At 43.8% G+C, this 18,579-nt stretch overlaps 1 protein-coding gene across 3 annotated transcripts in view; it reads left to right on the forward strand.

The window, feature by feature from the left end:
• Positions 1-3,520: 3,520 nt before the first annotated feature.
• Positions 3,521-18,579, forward strand: part of thbs3a (thrombospondin 3a) — a 29,043-nt gene continuing 13,984 nt past the window's right edge. For all 3 annotated transcript variants that reach the window (XM_049582822.1, XM_049582823.1, XM_049582824.1), the window contains exons 1-7: positions 3,521-4,892; positions 11,887-12,093; positions 16,966-17,219; positions 17,434-17,536; positions 18,210-18,236; positions 18,335-18,417; positions 18,489-18,540. In XM_049582822.1, the coding sequence (XP_049438779.1) occupies positions 4,811-4,892; positions 11,887-12,093; positions 16,966-17,219; positions 17,434-17,536; positions 18,210-18,236; positions 18,335-18,417; positions 18,489-18,540 (808 nt within the window). In that variant the 5' untranslated portion in view covers positions 3,521-4,810. The remainder of the gene's footprint in view (positions 4,893-11,886; positions 12,094-16,965; positions 17,220-17,433; positions 17,537-18,209; positions 18,237-18,334; positions 18,418-18,488; positions 18,541-18,579) is intronic.

An 18,579-nucleotide genomic window follows, 5' to 3' on the forward strand; every position in this document is an offset into this window, starting at 1 on the left:
TTAAGCTTATTATCACCACAATTATCAAATTATCACAAAGTAACTAACAGAGGGGAGATGTGGCGCTGGTAGTCGTTCAGCGGGAGGGCACTGGGTAGGTTTTCTCTTTGGAGGGAGATCAGGTACAGTAGGGGGTTAATCCACTCCTGACATCATGAGTCTTACATAAACTGGAAAAACGAACAAGAGAACAATGAAACAACAGAGGACGACAACATGCACATGTTTTTTGACTTCAGCCCCCCCTCTCCCTCGTCTCCACCCGCCCTGACCGGGTCCGGACCCCGGGGACTTACAGCTGCACATGACGCCATCACACAGGAATCTGCCCTGGCTCCTGTTCACCCTGCTGTGCGTTCATGTGTGTGTGTCAGCAGCCAGGTTTAACGAGCTGATCTGGAAGCAGTTTGTGGAGTTGAATTCGTAGTCTTCTGGACGGAGAACCTCGAACACAATCTGAACCCAAACACTGCGAGGACTCTGGTTCAGTCTGACGGTCTTTGCTCTTTTTACTCTACACACGCTTCACTTTCACGCTCCGACAGGAGGAGGAAAAAGAAGTCGGACTGCTGCCATCGGAGGGTGGAGGTGGAGTTTCCTCCCTCCCCTCACCTGCTGTTAAATGCAGGTTTCCATGGCAACACTCCAGAGGCAGAAACAAACAGTCCCAAAGTGTGAGAGGAGGCCTGCAGAGAGAACCACAGCAGAAACACTCATTTCATCACAGTTTGGATCTGTTCCCCCAAAACACTCCCAGGTTACATCTTTTGCTGTAACAGACAAGACAACAGCGCCCAGCTCACATCAGGAGTGTTAACAGCAGCAGGGCCGGTTGGTAACAAGGCCGAAGACCCTAGGGGCCCCAAAAGCCCCGGGGTCACTGAGATTGTGAATCCAAATTCCTCAAGCAGAGCCCCACCATTGTCAGACATTTGTTACCCACCACCAACCAAACATTTCTCAGTATTTTAGGAAAAGAGACAAAAATTTAACTGTGTATTATATTTTTTATGCATTTATTTCTAAACATAATTGGCTGGTGTCAGGTATGTAGTCCTGGTGCAGACTCCTAAATTACTTTGTTTCTTTTCCTAAAACAGGTGAATTTTTTAAACTTTGCACAGCAGCTTGATTCTCACAATATCATGCAATCAGAGGAGAATCCAGGGATCACAGGATCACATGGAGTCTGTCTGATGTAACAAACCAGCTGGCACATCACGTTACAAATTATTGGAATCTGATCTAAAAAACAAAAATGTTAAAACTTAAAAAAAAAGATGTGGGTGTGATCAATAGTAGCTACATCCCTGTCTTAAAATAAAACGGTTTTCAATGGATCCTTGCATGAAGTGCTCACACATGACAGGCTCGACCTGCTGTCGCTTTTCCTGTAGTCATCTCTGGGGGATTCTTTGCCCTGAGTTGAGACTCCAGGCAGAATCTGCCTCTCTGGTTGTGTTCAGACACAACACAGATCACGTTTCGCTCTTTGTTTTACAACTTTGACCGATCCAAAACTGAAACTGGTTCTCACAAAGCTGTCATGACAAGACCGCACTCTCAGCCTGCAGTGAAGGGCTCTCACAGTCTGGTTCTGGACCCTCTGTTCGGTCACTGGAGGACTGAAAGGAGGTCCAGAACAAAAGCTGAATGGACAGAGAGACTCCCAGTCAGCTCCTGACCCCTGTCCTGCTGCTGGTAACAATGGAGACTGACTGATGTGATGGATAGTGGAGTGTTTACTGCAGCACAGAGCGTCAGTCAGGCCACTTTTAAATGTTACCGTTGATCACTTATTTTCAGTTATTTTCCAAAATGTCTAAATATCATCTTGTTACATTTGTCTAATCACAGAATGCATAATTAATACTCACACCTGTACTCTCTTAAATAAATGTAATGGTTTTAATAAATTAACTTCAATTTATCTTTTATGTGTAGGCATGAAGAGAAGTTCTTGCTTCTTGTTTTGGAGAAGAAGAGACCTTTGTTGACAGACTATTGGCTCCCGGTAAAAGCCCTCTGAACGTCAGGATCTGAAGTTACCAGAGATTAACGTGAGCACGCATTAGCAGGTGCTCAGCTCGCAGCCTGTCTCTGACGAACCAAACAGCGTCTGACAAACACTGACAGACAGTGGTTACGATGTTGCCTCACAGCAAAAGGGCTCAGGGTTTGGATCCACCAATCGGCCGGGCCCTTCTGTGTGGAGTTTGCATGTTCTCCCCGTGTCAGCGTGGGTTTCCTCCAGGTGCTCCAGCTTCCTCCCACAGTCCAAAGACATGCAAGTTAATTGGTGACTCTAAATTGTCCGTAGGTGTGACTGTGAATGTGAATGGTTGTCTGTCTCAAAAGCCCCTTTTACACTGCCAGATTTTCGGCGAATGTTGGGCCGTTTTGCCGGCAAGGTGCGAGTGTTTAGACACACAGAGCTGGATTGGCGAGTTGATCCAAGGTGCCCAGTTTTCCGTCTCATAGGGTAGACATATTGGCAGAACCCTTTTAGCCCGAGGCAGCCTTCCACAGTGGGAGGAGCTGTTGATGACTTGTGGGAGGAGCTGTTGATGACGCCGCACGTGCGACCCACTGGCGGTGGATAAACAGGAAACAGCTGATAGCAGGGATTAGTGAGCAGCTAGTAGCAAGAGGGAAACACAAACCTGACAGACACTGTAAAGATGAGCAACTGGGGAGACAAGGAATTGCGCGCCCTCCTTGTCCTCGCAAACGAAGAGGCCATTAACCGTCAGATGACGGGGACGGTGAAGAACAGGCTGACTTACAAGAGAATCGCCGAGGGACTGACCAGCCGCGGCTTCCCTCCCATGTCACTGTTTACGTCACACACTGAGCTACATGTTTTGTTACTTGCTCACGCCCCCCATTGCCCCGAAAAGGCGCATTCTGTATGAACAAAAGTAGGTAGGCGGCATTTTGCTGCACTCCCCGATTTTGTTTTTATACTGCTGATGCTGAAAAAAGACTGATTGGGCTTTCCTGCAAATTTGCACAATCCCTATCTAAAAAGGGCTTTAGTGTCAGCCCTGTGATAGTCTGGTGGCCTGTCCAGGGTGAACCCTGCTTCTCGCCCAGTGACAGCTGGGATAAGCTCCAGCCCCCCGCGACCTCTAACAGGTTAAAGGCTTACGGAAAATGAATGAATGCTTTCTTCAGTATTTTTGTTTTGGAGAGGAAGAGACCTCTGCTGATAATTCAGCTCCCAGTAAAAACCTCCTGAACAATGAACACTGAAGTAATTCTAACCAGAAGTTTCAGCTGGTTGCAATCAACAATCCTCACCACTAGATGCCACTAAATCCCTCTGAATCTGACATAACTCAACCTTGAAGTTAGTGAAACAACAACTTTGTATATTATAAGAAAAACACCCCAAAAAACAGATATTTTGTTGAATATATTATATAATAAAGTGCTTTAAAATAAAACTAAACACATTTAAAACACGAGAATGAAACAAAGTAAAATGTCATTAAGTCTCACCGAAGTTAAGTTTAGTTTATTAGGATCCCCATTAGCTACTGGACTTAGCTAAAATAACAGACCGAGACTGAACCATTGTTACAGACAAACAAGACAGCTCCTGGTAATACAATCATTAAGATGTGTGCTTTCCATGATCTCATTTGGCAAGTAACCTCCAGTTTGGGGCTAAATTTTACCCTGATTACCTGATTACGCTTCATTATTATAATATAAGGCCAAGTATTTACATAATACTATACATTCACATTTGTATGTTTCCATACACACAATACATGTGTGTTAAAAGGAACAGTTGTATGAATCATATTGTATAGGTCCCCTCTCATTGTAGTTTCCTTTGGAAAACATGATTAGCATACTAACAGAAAACAATCACCAATTAAATGTCCCTGCACCACGAACAATGACAGACCCTTCACATCCTGAGACACACGTCACAGTCAAACTTACCTTTGATATTAATTCATTTGGCTCTGACAGCTATACTTTTGCCTGTTTTATGGATAAGCTAAGTCTTTGTCAAAAGGTGCTGCAGAAGAATTTTAAATCTACAGTAAGTCATAAATTTGAGATACTAATTGATTTTATTTAGTCATAATTTTGATTTACAAAATCGGCATTAACTTAGTTCTGATAATTTTTTTAAATATAATTGTTAATCATTTTTCAGTGTTTCCAAACTCACTGACAACTCAAGACACCATAAATAAAAGAGCTGAGTAATAATAAATGATGTTAATCATCATGTGTCAGTAAACCTCAGCTCAGTCTCTCCTCACTGGCGCGCTTTATGCTAATCACCTCCAGTCCTGCGCGCACGAGCCGTTTGGAGAGCTGAGCGCGCGCCAGCAGTTTCCAGCTGCGCTCGTGAACCCGTTAGTTTCTCCTCCGGTCGGTCCGTCGGTTCTCTCTCCGGCCCCGGGTCTCGTCTCCTCCCCGCTCTGCTCAGCAGTTTATCGGCCTGTATCCAGTTTATTCCCCCGGCCCTGCTGCCTCCTCCTCCGGACTGAAACTCTCCGCAGCTCCGGCTCTGACCTCCGGATCCTGCTGCTGCTCGGTCCGCTCGGTTCTTCCGCTTCTCCGTCAGAAGTTCCTGCTTTAAGTTTGTTCTCCAGTGTCGGTCGGTGTACCTCCGGTTCCCCCGCTGACAGCTGCTGCAGCTTCGGTACTAACCGTCACTTTGGACCCGGTTCTCCTCCATCTGCTCCCTTGTTCTCTTTTAAAGTTTTCAGACCCGGTTCTCCGGTCCTGTCGGGTCGGTAGCCTTCTTCCTGGTCCTGTTCCCACGGTAACGGTTGCAGACATGGGTTGGAGTGTCCCGGTTCTGCTGTCAGTACTCTGTATTGGACTCACGACGGGAGTACCGGACGGACCGGACGTTCAAGGTAACAAAAACCAAACGCTGCTTCAGTGACTAAAAATCTGATTTAACTAAAGAAGCTGATTAATAGAATAAGTTCAGTTATTAATCTAAATCTGTGTTTTATTTTATTCTAAATTCCTCTACAAGTTTATGTGTTGCACATAAATCTGAGACCTGATCAGTTCTGAATAAATATTGATCTGTGGGGTTATTCATGCTGAACAAAGCTGACTGACTCATAATGATGGATGACAGTGAGGGAGATAATGATGTCACAGGCTTCACTGTAAAAACAGGGAGAATTAATTTATTTCACCTCATTTTTCTCAGTAAAGCTCAACACAGAAACTGATTCCAGAGCAGCTGTGTGTGTCTACAGGTACAGACCAGCTTAGGGTTGGGCGATATGTCAACTCAGTTCAATTCAATTTTATTTATAAAGCCCAATATCACAAATCACAATTTGCCTCACAGGGCTTTACAGCATACGACATCCCTCTGTCCTTTGGACCCTCACAGCAGATAAGGAAAAACTCCCCCAAAAAACCTTTTAATGGGGAAAAAATAGTAGAAACCTCAGTAAGTGCAACTGAGGAGGGATCCCTCTTCCAGGACGGACAGATGTGCAAAAGATGTCGTACAGAACAGATCAGCATGATAAATTAACAGTAATCCATATGACACAATGAGACAGAAAGAGAGAGAGACAGATGCAGGACAGACGGTAATGACAGTAGCTAACAACAGCAATAATGAAAGTAATAATATTATAACAGTAACTGTGGTACAATATGTTGTAAGCATATATTAATATATGCATGTGACTAATCATATGTGTATAATAACAGTAGAAGTATGACTAATGACTAATGATAACAGCAGCAGCAGGAGGCATCTGGCAGGACCACGGCAGCAGCACAACCACACACGTCGCACTATCCAGGCACCGCTGTGATACGAGTTAATCTGAGAGACAGTGGAGCACAGAGGCTCCGGAGAAGAAGCCGAGTTAAGGCCCGAACATACTCGGGTGTACTATAAGCGGAACGGACTCCGCGAGGAATGTCCGCAGTCATTCGGGCTTCCATAGTCGAGAGCACTTCCGCGTTGTAGTTTCCTGTAAAAATGTCCGTGAAAAATCCCCGCGATGTGAAAAATACATGCCGAGCAGGGATGTCACGATTATAGATTTTCTTGGTACGATTATTGTCAGAGAAATAATCACGGTTTTACGATTATCACGATTATTATGTATTAATTAATTTCACACTATAATTGTGTAAAATCACATGAACACTCCTTATAGATCTTTATGTTTCATTTATTTCCATGTGCTCCTGCTTTTTCTTTTATCTCTCAACACAACAGTGATGGTTTTAAGTACATGTGGCGACTATTTTGTTCATGTATGAAAATATAGTATCCGTACAACCGGGCTCGGTAAAGTGTTTTTAAGTTGATGTAAAAATAAACGGCGAACATTTGTGAAATCCCGCACTCGTGTGGACGTGAGTTTCTGCCTGTCGTCTCACTCCAAAGAGCTACACGGACTCAAAACCATTACAACCTCACGCTGTGTGCACACAAACTGCAAAACTATCCATCAAAAAAGTTTTTGAGACGAGCCTTAGCTTGTCACGTTGCACTGTAAGCCCAACTCGTATCATACCACTACGCCATTAATTGCAAATGACACGCTAACATATAATTTTTTAATTCAATGTTACATTAGATAAATTGAGATTGACGTATTTTAACCCAGTCATTGTGCATTTACCTTTACTTGTGCATGTACAGCTGGGTGGTTGTCCCGCAGGTGTTGTATCATGTTGCTCTTGTTTGAGCCTTTCTCAGGTCAGTGTTGATCCTTTGCTTTGTTTTCATTTCGTGCGAGTTGCGCTGACCTACTGCATATGGTTCCGCGTCGCGGCATAATCTCTGGAGAGTGACGGTGTTGAGGAATCTTTACGAATAATTAACCGTGCCGTTTAAAATCGTGGTTAATAGTGAAATAAAGTAATCGTGACATCCCTAATGCCGGGCAGTCGTTGGTGCGCGGAGTGGAGTCCGCGTGGTTGTAAAATCTGAGCTTTGCGCGCACAGGCCTTGCGGACGTCCGCTTTGAGTCCGCGCAGACCTCCGCGGAGTCCGTTCCGCGTATGTTCCGCCCCAGTATGTTTGGGCCTTTAGGGATAAACAGTTATCGGACGTGAATGTTAGCAAATGAAGAAGAAACAACTTTTAAGAAACTAAGGAGAGAAGGAGCTCGGTGTATCACAGGAGGTCCTCCGGCAGACTAGGCCTAAGTCAACCTCACTAGGGGCTGGTACAGGGCAAGCCTAAGCCAGCCCTAACTATAAGCTTTATTAAAGAGGAAAGTCTTAAGTCTAGTGTTAAATGTGGAGACGGTGTCTGCCTCCTGGACCGAAACAGGAAGACGATTCCACAGAAAATTAAATCATCATATTTTTAGGCTATATCTCGATACACAATACAGGGAAAAAAAACATTTATGCCATATCATGATACAACGTTATCCAAAATCTAAGACGATACATAGTTTCATATTTCGATAACAATATACCTTCATATTGCCCAGCCCTCGTCCGACTGGTTTCATTAATAATTTGTAGTAATAATAGATTCACAGATTCACTTCTTCACACTCAAACACAAAAGTACTTCAGAGAGTTTTTGTTTTCCAATAAGTCATCAATTATTTTGATAATTAATTGTTTGTAGATGAATTTTAACTTTAGAAAATTAATAAAAGCACGTTTCAAGACAAAAACAGTTCATCGATAAGTTTAGAAAACACTGAGCAAACTAAAGTCGATGTGATGATACCTGTGGCTGTGGTGCATTCAGGCGCTGCAGGAAACGTCAGGCTTTAATCTTTCTGATGGAAGTCAGGAACATCAGCATCTAAACCACATCCATCTTCACTCATGGTTTGTTTTCAGTTAACAAACATTTGCTGTTTGTTACTTTGGGTCCTTCAAAGCGCCATCTATCACCACGAGTTAGTCATTATTGGACACAGGTCCGGTCCTGTTGTGACTGTGAGTGGACAGAGTTGCCATGGTAACGGTGAGAAGATCAGCAGCAGGACGGAGGCAGTGACCGATTATCAGCCGTCTTGTTTTTCTTCCTCTGTGGTGTTTCTGTTGGCCTCCGATACGCAGACCGTCTGACAGGCTGCAGTTTGAACCACAAACATCTGAAGACTATTAATAAAGTTAAATTAAATACAGGACTGATCAACTTTAGTTTCAGAATAAAAGCCTGAGAGTTAAATTTTCATATGGTGACCAATTGAACAGTTACTATGGTAACAGTCAGTTATCCCTATCTACAACATCACCTGATTTTTTTCAGCCGATACAGATAATTACCTACTTCTCTTGGCCGATAACGATTAGATAACCGATAATTTCTAATTTTCGTATTTTAAAAAGAAGTCAGTTTCCACACACCTGAGGGTAAGAAACATTAAGATATAGTGAGTAAAGGTGGTTGATTCAATATTCCAAAGCTCTGACCGAACCAAATCTACTTGACATCACTATTGTTAACACAACAAAAGTAAAAAACAGGTCTGACTCTTCAAATGTTCATTTATTCTTTTCAGGAAAGTACATTAAAAATCACAAACTAGGGATGCACGACAGCATCAGTATGTCATCAGTATAAGCCGATATTGGAATCGGTCAACATGCCCATATATGTGTTGAAAGACAAACTGACATATATATTTATAGAAAAACAGAGGGACGACTGTTTGCTCTGTGTAAACAAACGTAGATCAAAACCTTGTGTCAGGTGCTCATGGAGAGCAGGAAACGACAGGATCGACAGGAAGACGCTCCAGAATATAGCCAACGAGGAAGGAAGTATTAAAAACCCGATATTGTCGTGGCTAAATCATTGAAAGAACCGACATGTCTCGACCACTGCAGGTCTTCATCAGGGCTTTAAAAACGAGTTTTTAAATCTGTTCTACAAACTTCTTAAAGCACCACAAAGTAAAACACCCTTAGAAGACAAAAGGTTGTGAATTATTATTTTTCTAAAGGAAACATTCGTTATAAATGCAGATAAATCAGACAATGAAATGACAATACTACACAATGCAAATACATGGTCTTAAAACAGGGTGTTACATAAGTAGACCTACATAAATGAAATACATATAGAAATAAAGATACACCAGGGTACATGCACACACATAAAGAGGTATATTTAATCAGAGGATTTGGGGAATAAAGTTTGCTCAGGGCAGATGTTGAACTAACTGTTAGCTGGGAAGGCAGGATGCTCAGTGGCACATGAAGCCAAAATTATCCAACTGCCTTGAATAAAATCGTCCAAATGATCGGGGGATTATCAACACTACTGCGGCCAGTAGACCAAGCGCACTCGAGACTTGCAGCGGCCGAGCTCTGCCAAGCGCAACCGAGCAGCTAACTTCCAGTTTAGCGCTTCACTAACTTAAATTGGGATGAAATGATTTCATCATGCGGCTCTTTTAGACTTTTGAAATGTTATCAGACTGAATGGATCAAATCCTGATTGTAAAGTAATTTCATCCACTGATTTACTGATGTCTCTTTCGCCATGTAAGGCTATGGGCTGCAGGACATCACGTGACAAACCCAGTCTTTAGACACTTTGCTTAACTAAAGACTGATGACTTTCTCCCTGATTTTGTGTTTAGATGGGCAGATACAATTTCAGAGTTTAAAAAAACTCCCTACTTTGCAGAACCAATAGTAAATCTGCAGGGCGGTCCTTCGGTGGCTCGCTGAACTCTTGTGCTTGTAAACATAGTCCCACTAGAAACGTGTAGTGGTACAAAATGGCTCAGCTGTGCTCGCAGAAAACGCCGTCAAAGTTAGTGGATGTTTGTCGTGTTTGCGGCGACACATTCTCGCCAACTAAAAGAAACAAACATAATCTTTTACAAGGCCATGACTCATCCGTCCAGCCGGACTATAACGTTAGAGGGAATCGCCTTGTTGTTTATAAATACTTCCGGGTAGAAAACCAGCAGAGCTTTTAGCTATATATATATATATATATATAGCCTATATATCACATTTTTCACATCACTGTATCACCGTTTGGACTAATCCGATGTTTGTAAAGTCTATAAACACACTGATTGAACAAACATTACTATTTCTGTGTGCACGTTTAGCTGGGCTAACCGTTAGCCGTTAGCCCTGTTAGCCGTTAGCGGTGTCTGTAATAGGTAATAACTCATTAAAAGGTCCGTGAAAAAAATATCTTTTCCAGCAGATATCTTAGTTACAACATGATTGAGCTAGCAAAGCAGTTTGTGTTGCTATGTGTGGTATTTATTCAGTTTTGGGAAATCACGATGTCTAGAAAGCATCAGCTGACAGGGACAGCTAACAGCAGCAGCAAAGCTAACATCAGGACGTCATCTGTTAAAAGCCTCCCGTTGTCGGATACGACATGAAACTACTCCAGTTAGCTCAATCATGTTGTAACTAAGACATCCGCTGGAAAAAAAATATTTTCTTCACGGATGAGCACGTTTGATAAAACGGAGTTAAATCTCTCGGCATCCATTTTCAAGCTCTCTGTGTGTTTGTTTCCTTGCGGACGAGAAAAGGGGGAGCGCACATTTCCGAGAAGGCGTGTCCTTTTCAAAAATGCAAGAGGCGTTGCTTTGTTGCCGGCCGTTTTCGCCAGTGTGTTAAACACACTTTAGAAAGGAGTGTCCCCAGACTATCAGAAGGCGGAGATCTCTGATTGTCTGGTGGCGAGACTGTGTCGTTGGTGAACGAATCATTCAAAAGATCAAATCTGTTTAGTGAACGTACTGAACTGAATCACTTCTGGTACTGATTCGTTCATTTCTCAGTTCAGTTGGGCTCAGCAGCAAAGTGTGCAGGCCAGGAGTAGAACTGTCAATTCGGTCTGTGCGAACAATGAATAACTTGTGAGTCACGAGGCAGCCAGAGTGCAGGGAGGGACTGCCTACCGCGTGGTGAATCATTCCGTGAACGAGTCACTCGGTGAACGAATCACACGGTGAACGACATAACCCTGATCCCTGAGTGATTCAAATAATTTCTTCTCAGCGATCCACTTTCATAGGGACCGTTTTCTCCAAGCTAACGGCTAATGTAGCCAGGAGTCAAGCCGCATGAACACAATCACACACCTCCACATTGTTTTAACAGACTTAGTTTCCAGATAAACAAACTTAAAACGTTAGGCGGGCCAGTAATGAGACTCTCCAGTGCAGGGCAGACACAGCAGCAGCAACAGCAACAGAGAGAGACTGAGTCAGACTACGCAGTACACAGTCAGGGCTTCTCCCACCAAGCACTGAACGATTCAATGAACAAATCTTTTGAACGAATCCTTTTAATGAACTGACTCTAGTGATTCAGTAACATCTAAAGAACTGCTTTGCCCATCACTATTGGCCACGACGGAAATGGATTCAAAGGGTGGTACACTTCCTAGAAGCCTGGATTGCCCGGCGTAATTGTGTTGTCTTCTTCTTAAACTGTGAAAAACATCCACACTCTTCTTGGCTCTCCAGTTAGCATGCTGCACTCGCTCTTCTTCTTCTCTGAGTTTATTGGCGGTGTCAGTTCTTCGCCAGTTAAGTCAATGAAAGCAGTTCAGCTTTTTATTATTGACTCTATGTATCGGCTATAATCTTATACGGAACAATAAATAATAATACAAATTTCTCATTATTGGCTGATAATCTGTTGTGCATCCCTAGTTACAGTCACTGGGCCAAAAAGATCCCCCGTAACCATGGTGACAGTAAACATGGTGATGGATAAACCCATTTATAATATTAATTATAATCAACTTAAAATGTGTGCAATGTTTTGTTTTCCCGTCTCATTAAGTTGCTGTTTGTCTTTTATTAATACTTGGTTGACGTTAATCATACTGACAGATGTCCATAGCAGCTGTGTCTGTCTGATATTGATCCTCCTCCTCCTCCTCGTCTTCCTCAGTAATCGACATGTTGACTCTTCAGGACCCGAAGCAGACCGTAGCAGCTGTGGAGAAGCTGTCGGCCGGTCTGAGCGCGCTCAGTGACATCTATGTGGTTTCCACGTTTCGGCTGCCGGCGAAGTTGGGCGGCGTCCTGATGGGCCTCTACAGCAAACAGGACAACAGGAAGTACCTGGAGGTCGCCGTCATGGGGAAGATCAATAAAGGTTGGAAATGTAACTCGACCTGCTGACACCAGTTTTACTGACGCTGTTCAAACTCTTAGAACATAAATATGTCGGTGTAACTGAATTATGTCGCCGCTGGTTCCTTCTTTCCTTCTGTAGAACATCCTTTTCCCTTTCTGTCATCATCCCTCCTCATCTGCTTCTCCTCTCCTTCACCATGTCCATCCTTCCTTCCTCTTAAAATCCATCCCAGTCATCATGAACACCAGACCGTAGTCTCTCTCCGCTCTGACAGCATCATGTGTCTGGTTTCCATCCAGTCAAACATTCAGACCGCAGACTCCTCCATGTTTTTATGGATGGAAAGATTCTGCTGCTTCACACACATTTAGTATCTCTGGAAACTTTGAGATCTCTCAGAGAATTTCAAATGAAGTTTTGTGGGATTGAACATCTGAACGTTCATTGTCACACCAGGAGAAGATAGTTTCTATCCAGCTGTAGTTTTAAGGACAAATCCAGTTTGTTCCAGCTGTGGTCTTCCTCTGGTGCGGTCGTCCATGAGCAGTTCAGACAGTCACTGGGAATGAAACATGATGTGAATGTAGATTATCTACATTGCTGATATTTTTAATAGAGCTGATTAGTCAATTAATCAATTTATTGGATCAAGAGAAAATTAATCAGCTTTTTTTTAAGTCACTTTGAAGCAAAAATGTGACATTTCCAGCTTCTCAGACGTGAGGATTTGCTGCCTTTCTTACACTTTAGTAAATTTAAAATTTTGGGGTTTGGAAATGTTGGTCAGACAAAACATGACGTTTGATGAAGTCACTTACAGCTCGAGGATGTTGTAACAGGCTTTTCTCACTGTGCACCAGGTATACTCAGCTTGCATTGCCCAGGGGCCACTTTTGCAACATGACAGGAGGTCAGGGGCCAGGCAGCAGCCCCACACATGCACCCAGGGGTGTTCCTAGGACTTAAAGACATTTGGGGCTTGGCCCAGACGTCTGTCAGGGGATCCAGGGCTCATCCCCTCGCACTTTTTTTGAGAAACAAGCTCAATTTCGTTGCTTATATGCTTCAGCACCTTAAGCTGCTTTGACACCACCGTGCGGTAACTCACAGCCTCCAGTCATTTCAATGAGAGAAGTATCGGCATGGAGAAGAAATCGCTGAATCCAAAGACATATTGGCATTAACATGGCATTGACATTGGTTTATTCAAAGCCCAGAACACGCGTCTGGAACAAGTTCACCCATTCACCCCTCAGTGGCTTGATTAGACATGTTGTTTTGTTAAAAGTCACTACACTATTAGTGTTTGAATACGCTGTGTTCTACAACACAGTGCCAGCAACTTATAAGGACAACCAGAAGAAAAACTGCGCCTGCGATAACATTTCCACCAAATTTCAGATGATGGTAAATTGTTCAGATAGATATGTAGAAGTCTTTGGTCATTTCTGTGATTTACGTTGTCTTGCTACAGTATGAAATTATTTACATGGCACCAAACTAGCTTGCACTTCCATCAGTGACATTCACCAAAGCACCTGCCTGTCGTCACAGCCTGGACCAAAATTCCCAACGTAAATCAATTCATTTTCCCGGTGAATTAGAAAATGGTTTGAGAGGCCACCCAGCACTCTATTTGGGCCAGATTTGGCCCACACGGCGTAAATTGAGTGTCACTGCTGTACAATAATATTTTGTAGACCAAACCATTAACAGGGAAATCATCTACAGATCAATCAGTGATGAATGTAATTGTTAGAGCCCTGACACACCAAGCTGACGACGGTCTGTCATCGCTTAATGTCAGGCCATCGAGTGTCTGTCACTGTGGTTTTTGCAGTGTGTCCCGCACCACTGGCGCTAGTTGGCCCTTGTCAGCAGATGGCAAAGCCTATTGGTGACGGAAATCTCTGTGATCGTCAGGTCAGCCTGGTAGCCTGCAGCTGCCCTTCCCCATGGTCACTGTTGCAGTCGGAGGTAACAGAGAAACAACAAAATCCTCCATGGTGTGGCAACGTTTTGTCTTGCCTGTGAGTCATGTAGACAACATCCTATTGCTGACTGAAAAATACAGTTTGTGGGCTACGCAAGAAAAGTGAAAGTGAAGCAAGGATCAGATGGAGGTGGAGGAAACTCAAGCTGTTGTAACGCTCCCCTCTGCCATCCAGAGCGTCGCAAACTGAAATGTTGTTAAAGATGAGGAATAAAGAGGAAAACTGTGAGTACAGTGTTACAGTGAGTAGAGCAGGTCACAGTGAGTGATGGACAGTCCGTCAGTTTGTTTCCTGTCAATCATCTTTTTAGTGTTCTCAGGTATGAACTTTATTTTTATCAAAGATGGCCTGAACTTCCTAAATAAGACTGAACCTGAGTTATCCTTTAGAGCTGTTACAGTACACGTGTAAAGCTCCTTTAAACAGTGTCAGTGATGATGACTGCTGTGTGATGAAGAAGAAACTTTTTTGTGATTTGTGATGTTAAACTTTGTGAGTGAAGCTCAGTTTAATCGTGACTAAAGTTCTCAACAGGACGAGAAAATTACAACCCAAACTGGACCCGCCTGTGTGAGCTGCAGCCCAAATCTGGCCTCTCTGAGATAATCACATGAAATACTGAGCCTGAGCCCGACCAAGCTCGACCCCCCAAAAAAGCACTAGACAGCTTCTAACGCCCGGGGACACACTGGCTGTGTGCCGGCGCAAGCCCTGCGTGTCTTCAGTGGAAAATGAACCAGCGTGGTGGATCACTAACCCTCTATCACTAACTCTAAAAAAGATATCATACCTGACCCGGCCAGAACCTGGTCCGACCCTTCAGGCATTTCGATACTCGTCAGGCTCAGGTTGAGATTGAGAACTCCAGTCACGACTCTGTTGTTCAGTCCGCTCTGAGCAGCTGCTCCTCTTGTTGTTTTCTCTTCATCCTCATAATGACAGACTGTGAGTTCAGCCTTCATCTACATGATCACTGTAATCTGACAGAGTTTATTAACTGCTGTGTGTGTGTTTGGGTTCAGTCTGACCTTTGACCTCCTGATGGATGAATAAGGTCATTATGAACCTTCAGCTGCTGCTGCACTGATCTGTGATGAAGAGCCACTTTGTTCTTTGTCTCAGCAGAAGTTAGTGGAGACTGAAACAGGCTGATGTCAGTGAAGATGATCGAAGTCTCTAATGAAGAAGTCTGTTGGAATAGATTTTATTAACACGGATACTGTTACCAGCAGGGTGGTGTCCATGCTTTATAAATCATGTTATAATCTTCCATTGTCTCAGTGTGCTTTATATTCATGCTGTTTTTAGTTCACTGACCGAGAACAGAGCTGCTCCTTCAGGTGGAGGCTCAGGTGATGAGAGCAGCTGTGTTAACATTGCAGCCTGTTTCGACGCTGCCGGCTGCAGTCCTCTCACTCAGTACTGGAACAGTTTAAAAAATAGTTGTTCCCATTAGTACTGACAACAGCCTGCAGGTAATAGTATCCAATGAAGATAATCCTTAAAGTCCAGGTACACATGCTGCGTTTTTTTGCGCCTTCAAATTCGTTGTTTTCAATGTACATGTACAGCAGGCGCACTCAAACGCCAGAGTGACGTCGTCTAAGCACACACACGTTGCCGAGCACCTATTTTTCAGGGTGCGACGGCTGTGCCCTGAGATAACTTTCAACTCTCGGAGTGCAGCAGCGCACACCATATGTCAAGTGACGAGGACCAACCAGTCACAGCTGACAGATATCTTTCCCTCCTTACGTAAATATCAGTCTGTGATAAATATGAAGAAGTTGATCATGTTAGTGCAGAGCTGTCAGAGCTTTACATCAGGCCTGCACACAAACAGCTCTGCACTCAGGATTTCAGGTTAATAGGCTATGATACAGTGCTTGTTGAGGTTGCTCAGCAACTCAGATGCAACTTGTTGCTGCGCTCTTAAAAGCTGGCGTTTTCCAGGCGGTTAAAGATGCAGCATGTGTGCGGGCCCTCAGACACAAAATACCAAACTGACCCTTTAACAGGAAACAACAGGGACTGAACACATACTGAACTCTCTCTGTTCTTCACTCTTCTTCTGTTGTTTTTATACAGTCCTGGTGGTTGTTTATTGATCAGTTTTCTTCCTCCTGCCTCATGTTCTTTTTTTCCTTCATGAACTAATGTTCACCGATCGGCTGCAGTGCAACTGTGAGCAGATTGTCATTATCTGTTAGTCTAATCTGTCACTTAAGATAAGATTTTCCTGTAGAGGAAGCAGTAAAAAAATAAAAAGCACTATCTAATAAATAGACAGGCTAATTAAAAAAAAGGAGCTCTGACCCAGATCACACACTTTGTCTTTTTACTTTAAGCAGGTACTGCGACTGCCTTTAACGAAGCACCTACTGTTGCATGGATCATTCACACGCTGGGACTGCTTCATCAAAACATTGCACCTTGAACTTTGATCCTCTCATATATCTGTCGCAGTCCGCAGTGCAAAATTTGTTCTGACTTTAAAGTACCACCTGCATACACTGTAGATTCTAACATTATTTTCACAGTACATCTGCATTTCTCCGTGCTGTCCTGTCCTTGTGTCATTGGTAATCGTCATGAATATTTTGTTCACTATTATTACTATTTGACTGGTCATCAGTCACTTGAACGCGCCGCCATCACAATGCGGCTTCTGTCATCTGTCTGCGGCTCAGTCGATGTGACGTATCGTCCACTGTGCAGAGGATTGTGGGTCAGAGGGGCCAGAGAAGCATACTGGCATGTGTACTGCAAAATGCAACCGGTGGTTTTGGCATTCTGCACCTGACATACTATGTATTTGGGTCTACTAAATATTCTTTGGCATTCTAAATAGTGTGGGATTATTATCTTCCTCCTCCTCTTCCTCCTCTTCCTCCAGTCCTGGTGCGTTATGTGCGAGCAGACGGGAAGATCCACACCGTTAACCTGCAGAACGCTCACCTGGCAGATGGACGGACGCACTCCATCATCCTGAGGCTCGGCGGGCTTCAGCGTGACAACATGAACATGGAGCTCTACGTCAACTGCCGACTGGCCGACTCCAGTCAGGGCCTGCCCTCGTTGGTCCCTCTGCCCAGAGAGGCGGATATGGTGGAGATCAGACACGGACAGAAGGCCTACGCCCGACTACAGGTGAGAGACAGAGAGAAATTATTTTAGGAGTTTCTCTGAGATGTAAAAAGGTTGATACAGAGGAACAGGCTTTGAAATGATTTTATAATTTCATTGTTGACTCTTGTTTGTGTGTTCTTATTGTGTTTCTTTATGTGAGCTCCTTTAATGTTCTGACCACACTTTAATCTGTAATTTAAACTTTGTGGTAATCTGCCCTCTGTGTGTGTGTCAGGGTGCAGTGGAGTCCCTCAGACTGGCTCTAGGAGGCACTGTTGCTAAAGCTGGAGCTCTGACGGACTGTCCTTTCCAAGGAGACTCTTCAGCCTACAACACAGGTCAGCTCACATTAACCCGTTCATTTGATTAAGTCACGTAGGCCTTAGAGCTGATCAGAGCGGGTCAGCTGTCAGACACTGATGAGGTGAGGATCAGGTCATGGTTTGGTGTTCGGGTTCAGGTCTGATGCAGCGTTCATGTGTTAAGAAGGCTATCATGATTACACGACAAGTTTTAAAGTTCTCTCAGGGCTCATGGTTGGATGCAAAGATGTTCGGAGCCTTCTGTCTGTACTCGTCTGTATTTGTGCACGTTTTCTGAAAGCTTACGGATACAGACGAAACAGAGCAGCACCACCACAGATCATGGAGGCAGTGCAGCAGAGTTCAAGTGAGATACGGCTATAGGAGACTACAGAGAAATTTGTCAGGGGGATGTGTAAGAAGCGTCCATGTTTTAGAGTTTGTAGCTTCTCTGTAGCAACATTTAAAGCACTGTTACCTGTCATGGCTACATGAGTCTGGACAGACTTGACTGGTTGGTGGAGACGTACAATCATGAGGCGGTAAATCTAGTTTAATCTGAAGAGCTTCTCATACGTCTTCTTGTCATGTTTCTGTGGGACGGTTTCTTCTCCTGTGTCACATCATGTTCCAGCTGATCACTTTAAATGATTGTCACTGATAGTTTGATGTGTGATATCTGAGGTCAGCTGTGTCTTTGGTGTTTCAGTGAGTGGGGAGGTGAACTCCATCCTGGGTGAGTTAACAGACCTATCTCTGACCTGATCAATAATCACAGCTGATCAGTTTCATCTCACCTGTTCTGATCCTGTCGCTTTGATGGCCTCCTGTCAGGTGACCACACCAAGGCTCTGATCGGTCAGCTCATCATCTTCAATCAGATCCTGGGAGAACTGCGGCAGGACATCAGAGAACAGGTGAGACACACTGAGAGACAGACAGGACTTCAGAGAACAGGTTATTGATTGTCTCCTGTCCCTCTGTCCAGGTGAAAGAGATGTCTCTGATCAGAAACACCATCCTGGAGTGTCAGGTTTGTGGTGAGTCAGCAGCTCCATCTCTTATTAAAGCTGTGTCAC

This window comes from Epinephelus fuscoguttatus, linkage group LG8 (genome assembly GCF_011397635.1).
Source record: "Epinephelus fuscoguttatus linkage group LG8, E.fuscoguttatus.final_Chr_v1".
NCBI classification, from domain to species: domain Eukaryota; kingdom Metazoa; phylum Chordata; class Actinopteri; order Perciformes; family Serranidae; genus Epinephelus; species Epinephelus fuscoguttatus.